The 9,522-nt window shown below is 42.3% G+C and overlaps 1 protein-coding gene across 1 annotated transcript in view; it reads left to right on the top strand.

Moving 5' to 3' along the window:
- The first annotated feature begins 4,874 nt into the window (after positions 1–4,874).
- Positions 4,875–9,522, top strand: part of met (MET proto-oncogene, receptor tyrosine kinase) — a 70,196-nt gene continuing 65,548 nt past the window's right edge. The window contains exons 1-2 of the mRNA XM_061077145.1: positions 4,875–5,101; positions 6,615–7,815. Of these exons, the coding sequence (XP_060933128.1) occupies positions 6,616–7,815 (1,200 nt within the window). The 5' untranslated portion in view covers positions 4,875–5,101; position 6,615. The remainder of the gene's footprint in view (positions 5,102–6,614; positions 7,816–9,522) is intronic.

The following is a 9,522-nucleotide window of genomic DNA, read 5'->3' as shown; positions in this document are numbered from 1 at the left end:
AATATGTTGAAGATGTTTTTTACTATTGTTACATATGTATATTAAAGATCAACCTGTTTCTGTCAAGCAACACGTTGGTGTCATTCAACATTATTTTGAGACAGCATGCAGATATGGCTGAACTTTGTGGTGGTATTCCACATGTGTCCTTTCCTGAGCTGATACGATTCCCTCTTAATTTTATTCATAATGTCCACTGATTCTCGCCATATTGGACTTCATATGAGCTGTGTTGTTGTTGCACAGATTGTCAGATATAGACCCAGCAGAGACTTATTGGCAGTTTTCTTGTCTGCCTGCTGCAGGGAGCATTTCCTGTGATATATGAGATTGTTATCTCTTAGTTTCCTTTTTTATTAGTGTGTGTCTTTATCTAAGACACAGGTAATGGAAGATGGGAGTTCTGATCTCTACAGACATGAATTATGGAGTCTGTGGCCCTCTAGCAGGAACTCTGACGCTGATTTCTGGTGAGGCTGAGATCAAGAGGTGAGAAAAGGTTTGGTACAGCTAAGAATTAGTATGTCTATCAGAAAGCAAAATATTTATCAATAAAATTCAGGGCCAAAAGTCTGTTTGCAATAAAAAACGTTCTGATAAAATCAACACATTTCACCTATTCCCTATAGAAACAATTCAGTATTGTCAATTTTCTTTTTAATCAATTTCAAAAAATACTTAGATAATAGAAACTGCATTGGAACAAGCAGAAGTTTTTCCCATTCCAGATTTTTGTTAATATCACATAAAAAAAAATACATTTTAAATGTGAGATGAGAATACATTGTTAGTTAAAAATAGGTGAGTTATTTACACAAAATCTTGAATATGAATATGCATATATACAGCAGAGTTCAGTGAAAACAAACCGAAAAGAAGAAAGCACTCCATAGAGAGCAATCCTCCGCCCAGCTCCAACCGCCTCCTTACATTCAATCAAGCTGCACCAAACTGCACACACTCATATAACAGTTCAAGAATCAAAATCTTCATCATGAACTATCCATGGAAATAAGAGAAAATGTCAAAAGAAATTTCTGCAGGCAGATTAGAAGGAACAATATGGATGAAACTACTACTACTATCATGACATGTGTCATTTTATAACAGAATATTACTATACATCTTATCATTATATGGTGAGACAAAAAATTGTTTTTATCGAGATCATTGGATTATTCTCTGAGAAATGAAGAGAAATGTCAAAGATGCCCTGTCTGGCAATAAAAGACCCTAACTCAAAGATAAAAAAAATGGGTTCTGCCCGCTGATCCAGATCTGCAACTAAATTGAATGAGTTGTTCTTTGACCCATACCACATCCTTCCACTAAGTTACATGGTAATCAGTCCAGTGGGTTGAATGTAATCCTGCTAAATATCAAAAAAAAGAAAAATGTATTGTTATATAACCCCTTTGGTGGAGGTGATGATTTTTGCCGAATGTTATATTATTATCTTTGGCCTGATGAAGGCACCAAGCTTTAACAATTTAAATTAAATAAAAATTTTAAAGTTTTTACATTTTCCCCTGAAAAACAATGAACATTGCATTCCACATTAGAATTTTTTTTTGTAATCTTATCAGGTTTGTGTGGTTGTGTGTCTAGCAATCAACAACCAGTACACCATTGCATTTAGATGAAAAGATAGAGCTTTTCTCACCTATAAAAAAATCTCCCTGCATGTATCAAACCTTGAAAACACTGTAGAGCTCTTACTGTAATACCAATCTACACTTAACATTTGTGAGCAGTCTTTGCCAGCAGAGAGTGAAGTGCTCCCTCATTAAGAGTTAGCACAGTATAGAGGAAAATATTGACTCTTCCTCCCTTGACCCCCTGTAACCTCTTGTAACCTTTTATGAGCCACTATGTCATGATGTGCAGTGATCCTGCTGAAGACACCTGCCTATGAAGATACACGGCTCACAGCGATGGAGGCGGCAATCGCTTGATCACTGCTCTGTGAACCGTCAGAGGGAAGGGATCCATCTGTGGAATGAAAGCAAGAGCATCAATCAGAGTTTACAGTCGTGCTCAGCAGTTACCAGGGTTTGTATTGACCCTGCAGGTGATAAACAACCTCCTGTGGACCTGGTTGAGGGGCAGATGACTGGTGAGAGTCAAATCAAGAGTGAGTGTATCCCTGCTCCTCCCTGATAATCCCCAGTCTTTGTCTGTGACATTACTCACTTCACGCTCTCTTCAAAAGCTTGGAAATTAAGCTGACCTGAGGCCCTCTTTCCTGACTCTAGGGACCAACAGCGCCTTTTCACCAGGAGCACCAGCAGATGGCACCATAATAAGGCCTCGGCATGCTGTTGCAGTGGGGTTATTGTGTCAAATCAACCAAATTACAGAATATGTGCACTCAGATCTTCCTCTTTATCTCAGCTACTGTGCACCCTGGAGCACATGGAGAGAAAGAATGGACAGAAAACAAATAGTGCCTTGAGGTTGTGTTGCAGGTGTTGCAGATCATTCCAACAGTTTGTGTCACACTGAGGTTTCCACATCTGTCATGCCAGCGGTGAGAAGCTCACCATCACTCCAACATTTCCCTTCTTCTTCTTCTTCTTTCTCTTCTTCTGTTTTCCTCCACCTCTTCTCCTTCCGCTCCCTGCCAACAGTTAGGCCTGAGCCAAAGCAGAGCTCACCACCACAGGAGCCACACAGACACACCCCTCGGGTATAGAGTCAGACACATGCAGACACACAACCTCTGTCAGACACACCCCTTGGCAACTGAGACAGAAAATGGCCCGAGGTAAGGAAAAAACAACTCCCCTCACAAACAGTGACTACAGGGAGAGGAGGAGGAGTTGTGACACCTCCGGCTCCTCGCAGATGAGGGAGATACAGCAAAGGATTCATTAGATCTGTAAACAAAGTGGCTGCTTGTGAAACATTTGACTGTAAATATGCTTCAAGTTTGTGAACATGATAGTTTGAGGTTGTGTTGGGGGGAAATGTGCTTATTCCTCTAATCTGGCACACTACCCCCCCACAAAACCCAAAAGTATGTTTTGCTCGTTCAAATTGTGTGAGTGATGAGTTCACACTGTTCTGTGATGTCACTGTTCTGCACAGAAGGTGCAGCGTGAAGATAATTGGGATGGATGGTGTGTTAGGGTCCTTGGTAGCACACCTGCCAACTTTGAAGTCAACAGCCGGATTCTGTACTTATCATTATGCAGTTTAGCTGATGAAGAATAGATTGTTGTGTTACTCAAATTCCTCTGCAATAATCCATCAAGGTGAAGAAGTGTGCACAGTGACAGTTAAAGGGCTCTCTGGTGTGCTGTCAGAGGGGAGGCTGTTTTCCTTCGGGACACCAAGGAGTTAGCAGGTGACAGGCGGCTGAATTAGAGACAACGCCATTGATGGTCAGAGTCAGCAGTGGGAATGAACGATGGCAGACACTTGAATGAAGATGAGTTGTTTTGGAAAAAGAGGAGCAGAGAGGTAAGTGTTGATCTGCAACGACCTCACTGGCATGACATCCTCCAACAAGGTGATACATGGAGTTTTCAGGTGAAGACGTGTCTGAAAGTGAAACACAAACAGCCCCCGTGCCTCACACTGATTCTACATCCACACGTCTCTGTTATCTGGCTTTCCAGTCTCCATTCCATGCCCTCCTTTCAGGAAGTGGGACAAAGGAATTTTTGTGCTGCCCGCTATGATTCACGGCTGAGGCACACACACGCACACACACACACACAAACACACACACGCACACACACACACACACACACACACACACACACACACACACACACACACACACACACACACACACACACACACACACACATTTATAATTAGTTTAGCTATTATATTTAAGATCACTATTTATGCCTGAGTGAGACATTTAACGTGACAACCTGACTCACCGAGGTGGTAGAGGACAGTCAGGTGGACGCTGGAGAAAGAAAGAGAGAAAGAAAGAAGTTTAGAAGTTTGGATAGATAGATAGATAGATAGATAGATAGATAGATAGATAGATAGATAGATAGATAGATAGATAGATAGATAGATAGATAGATAGATAGATAGATAGATAGATAGATAGATAGATAGATAGATAGATAGATAGATAGATAGATAGATAGATAGATAGATAGATAGATAGATAGATAGATAGATAGATAGATAGATAGATAGATAGATAGATAGATAGATAGATAGATAGATAGATAGATAGATAGATAGATAGATAGATAGATAGATAGATAGATAGATAGATAGATAGATAGATAGAAAGATGGATGGAAAGATGGATGAAAGATGGATGGTTGGATAGATAGATATTGAGATAGATAGATAGATAGATAGATAGATAGATAGATAGATAGATAGATAGATAGATAGATAGATAGATAGATAGATAGATAGATAGATAGATAGATAGATAGATAGATAGATAGATGGATAGATGGATAGATGGATAGATGGATAGATGGATGGATAGATAGATGATAGATAGATAGATAGATTTTTGTGCATTTCCTTTAATCTTTGAAAGGTAAAATACGTCTTTCTGTAAATGCATTTAATTCGTTTAAAATAATCGCTTTATAGAAAATAATTTTTGAACAGTTAGATTTGAGCAGTAAGTGTCTGTCTGATAATGGAACGGACTCAGTTGTAATTGGTGGTTTTGTGCAGAATCATAACAATAAGGAGAGCTCTTAATTTACTGTTCTCTCAGTGTTTCCTGTCCCACCTGAGCTCCACGGGCCGAGGAGCCCCAGCGTGGCAGCACCTGGACGCGTCACGCAGTCTGGAGAAGAGGAGGAGGAGGAGGCGGAGCCAGAGAGCTGGCGCGCAGCGTGCTTCTGCTGGATGCGCTCATTCAGTCTGAGGGGATCCTCACTGAGTTCAGCTGGAGCGCAACGGAGCAGAGTTGGAAAACAAGCCAGACTGAGTTTCAAATATTTCCGAATAGATTGTTTTTTCCCCAGTTATTCCAGAATTGGGAGGTGAAGAGGGAAAACACCCCCCAGCGATTAGTTTGGACTTGATGTGAAAGTCAAAAAAGTCCAAGTGGAATATGATTTGAACCAAGAGGACCCTCGCCTCTGCTGCTCGCTAACAGGTGAGTCTTTCCTCTTATAGTTCCTTGACTTTGCTCCGTTTTCATTTACTTCCAGAGATGTTCACTGATTCTGAAAGTTCTCCTCATGTTGACACTATCACAGACAGTCTGGTTGGAAATGTTGTTACTGGCTCCTCACACCATGTTACCAGCCTCCGAATCTGTGTGTTTGTTCTGAGACTTTTCGTCATGAGTCACTTTCCTCTCAAATTCTTTTTAGGTCTTTTGTCCCTTTTTAAAGAGCAGCCGTTGTGTTTGGTGCAGGTGCGCAATAATGTGCACCCCCCTCCCCCCTCATATTACTCAGAATGTGAGATCAAAACAACCTGTTAGTCATCTCAAAATCCCCTTAATAAACCTAAACCTCCTTATTATACTCTACTCTATTATAGAGTATGAAAGATTGTTTTTTAATATAAGCCCATTTATCTTTACTTTCTACATGCATCACTTTTAACCTCTTGTGTTACAGTTATATGTTTTGCTCCAGACTTGATCCGGAGTGTAACTACAGGCACCTGTTCTGTCTGTCTTTACATCCTCCTCTGGATATGATGTGGTGGTATGACAAACTCAGCTGTCCCCCTGAAACAAATGAGCTGCCAACAGTGAGACATCACTCATAAATCAGTCAAAATATGAACCCTGGGAATCACGGCGCATCGCTGTGGGTATGAGTTTAAAAACCAAGCCGGCTGTGCTGCGTGGTTTCCTTGTTTTGGTTTGTATTATTTGGTTTCATATTTAGTTTGAGGGTTGTGTTATAACCACATCCAAATAGGGAGCATGTAAATGCACATTTTGCAAATGCTTTGGTGTTGCTCCCTCCCTTCCCCCCTCTCCCTCTCACCCTCTCCACTAAAAGCATCTCCCAGTGGATTGCCATTTAGTGGCTGGGGTTATTTATCATTTTGCGGGACGGGCCCCCTTTGCCTTCTCCCTCCCACCTCCTTTGTTTTAATTGAGTTTATCTCCGCTCCCTAGGGCTTTTGTTGTCTAAACTTAGGGCCCAGGGTTGCGTCGCCCTGCAAAGAGCGGGCTTCTCTCCGGGTGATTCACTGCTCTGCCTTGCGCTGTGGTCACTCAGTCAGAGCTGAGAACCACAAAAGTACTCGCCCGAGTCTGACTGCTGGTTTTTCTCGGGTCAGTGGATTCAGAAGCAGAAGCAGAAGCACTGATGATTAGGAGCATGATATTAAAGCCATGTGTCACCACACAGAATGCAGTTAATTCAGTTTGACTTCCTTCAATGCTTGTGGTAAAGTGAGTAAATCCTGCTTTTACACTCTGACACAGTTCTATTTAGGAGCCTAAAAGGGGATATTGATTCCCCTCTGGTTTCTTTTCAGTCGTTCCAAATCAGCACAGATTGTGTCTTTTTTTCTCACAGTCCCGCTCCAGAACAATTGAGGCCACCTATTGAGAGATATCTATGATGAATGTTTTTAGGTCTTTGTGTTCTAGCAGGGATGCTTTACCAACTAATTCCTCATGTCTCTTATTTCTGGAACAGGATGAATCGCAGTGTGCTTCATGCCGTCATGCTGCTGTGGGCCCTGTGCCCCAGCACACAGGGCCAGTGTGATAAATCATCAGAGACCAACAAACTCAACCTCTCCGTCAGCTATGACCTCCCAACATTCACTGCAGACTTCCCCATCGAGAACATGGTGATGCTTGATGGGATCATCTACGTTGGGGCTGTGAACAGAATCTATGCCCTGGCCCCGAACCTCACCAAACTCTCGGAGTACCACACAGGGCCACTGTTTGCCAATGAGACTTGCGGCCACAAACTGACCAGCACAGAGACCAACGGCAGGGTGGACAACCACAACATCGCCTTGGTGGTGGAGAACATTTACGACAAAGGGTTGTACAGCTGTGGCTCTGCAGACAACGGAGTTTGCCGCCGTCATGTCCTGGATGAGGACACTAGCCCTAAAACGGTTGACGAACAGGTCTACTGCTTTGCTGACAAGGTGAGGCAAGGCAAGGGTCAACCCAGCGACTCGGACGTTGTGGTCGGCCCTTCGGGTTCTCAGGTGCTCAATGTGGAGAGCAACGTCATCAATTTTTTTGCTGGGAACTCTGAGATCCCTGGCTTAGAAAAAGTACCTGGCAGTGTAACACATCCCCACACCATTTCTGTGCGGAAGATGAAGACAAGCCAAAATGGCTTCACCTTCTTCTCTAACGACTCACACATGGACCTGATTCCATCTCTTCGTGGTAACTACTACTTGCGCTACATTTACTCGTTCCACAGTGGACCTTTTACCTATTTCCTCACTGTGCAGCGGGAGAGCAGCGACTCTCAGGCCTACCACACCCGCATCGTTCGCATGTGCTCCTCAGATCCCTCAATCCGCCGCTATGTGGAGATGCCCCTCCAATGCATCAGCACTGATAAGAGGCGGCGACGCTCCACGGAAGATGTGAAGAAATTCAACATCCTGCAGGCAGCTTACGTCACAACGGTGGGCAATGACATTGAACTACAGAAGCAGGTGAAGGTGGAAGAGGGCGATGACGTTCTTTTTGCTGCCTTCGCACAAGGAAAACCAAACTCTCCAGAGCCGACTGCCAACTCAGCCGTTTGCGTCATGTCCCTGAAACACATCAACTACATGTTCAAGCTGTACATGCAGAAGTGCAACACCGTAGACCCCTATCACTTCACTGGATCTGACAAGAAGTCCTGCTACAATGTGGTAAGAGCTGGGTGGGGGCTGGGCGTGAATGTGCAGGGGAAGCCATTGTAGAACTCCCACTTTGCATTTGTGTTTTCGAGGGAAATGCAAATCTTGCTTTTGCTCAACTGTCAAAAACAGTCAATGAACTTGGAAAACTTACAATTTTAGGGTGACTCAAGGAATTTAGTTTTTACTTTTTAAAGATTGTAATAGGGTGTTTTTTTGACATTTTACTGATTTCCCACTAATTATTTCATGGATCTCGATGAAAAAGATCAGGCACATTTAGGGGAGGGATTTCTACAAGTGTGTGAAATTTAGTACAACTCAATTCAATTCCAAGGGAAATGTGGCCTTGTATGTGTTCTTCTTCGTGTACTCCCTCTAAAACAAGGGGCTCACTATATAATAGAGCTGCAATCCCGTCACTACCATCCGATGCAGATGTAAACAGGCAGCTAAAAACCTGCTGTTTATCCTTGTACTGATTGCGCCAATTCATCTGCATTGTACTGAGAGTCTCCTTCTTCCTGCTGCTGTGAGCCAGTTGTTACCTGGTGACTCGCCCACTCCTCTCCAATCCATCAACATTACCAATCAATCCCCGGAATCACCTGATCAATAGTGACATGATTTTTACTGCAGACCACCCTTCTCAAGGTTTTGTCAATATGTGCACTAGTGCTTCCCTCTCTGTGACTTCATCTTTACATAAGCTAAGCATCAGTCACTACAGTATATCATCAGTCAGCCAGTGGATTACCATCGTCTCCTGGACATACTTTACACTGAATTGCTTGTCAAAGGGAAAGCACACACAGGAGTAACAGTAGAGTCATGTGCAAACATCCAGCGCACTCCTGAGTGTCAAAACCGTGTGTGTATGTCCCTATGCAGGGTTTTATTTCTGTAAATGTGCACATACTTAAAATATCGCTGCATGTGGTTTCAGAGCGGACACATTTATAGCTTACATTAGCAAACCACTCTCCATAACACTGTGAGTCATATTGGTTGTACCATTGGTTTTGCATGTTTTTTATAATTGATCAGAAATTGTAGACACATCACCTCACAACCTACCATTGTACAAACTAGGGTGCTTTAAGATAGTTCAGTATTACAGATGTCCCTAGTTTTCCATTCAGTTTTGTATGGTATGAAAATAAACCATTAAAGGGAACATCACTTCTGCTTTAAAGATGTATTCTTGTAAACTACAACAATTATTTTTATGTTCAGTTTTTAATATCCATTGTTTGTATCCCTCAGGCCAAACAAACATGTTTAATACACTGACTTTCATATTATAAAACATTTGCAGAGCCAATATTTTGAAACTTGCTTTGTGCATCACAGTAGCTCCGGTTGCCATTCTCTGTTAAAATCTAACCACGCCCAAGAGAAAATTCACAGAGCCTGATTAGAACCCGAAACGGACAGTCTGGATTTTGTTTCCAAGCCCAACCTGAGTGCAAAGTTTTCATGGATTACAGGCAAGTGCAGTGTCAAAAACCGGACCCAACCCAAATATCATCATCATCGTGCTTGGGATGGGTATCCACACTTTATTTTGCATATCCATATTGACCTTGATTATTTTTCTTTCCTGGTGGAATACATACTACTAGAGCACCAGATACAAAATAAACAAGGATCTGGAAGCATTCATAATGTAATGAGAACCAACAAGATTAATGCAGATGTGATTTTCAAAGTGGTGTA

Source organism: Limanda limanda, chromosome 8, assembly GCF_963576545.1.
Source record: "Limanda limanda chromosome 8, fLimLim1.1, whole genome shotgun sequence".
NCBI lineage: Eukaryota > Metazoa > Chordata > Actinopteri > Pleuronectiformes > Pleuronectidae > Limanda > Limanda limanda.
The sequence above is the reverse complement of the archived record's forward strand: the minus strand, read 5'-3'. Positions and strand labels throughout refer to the sequence as shown.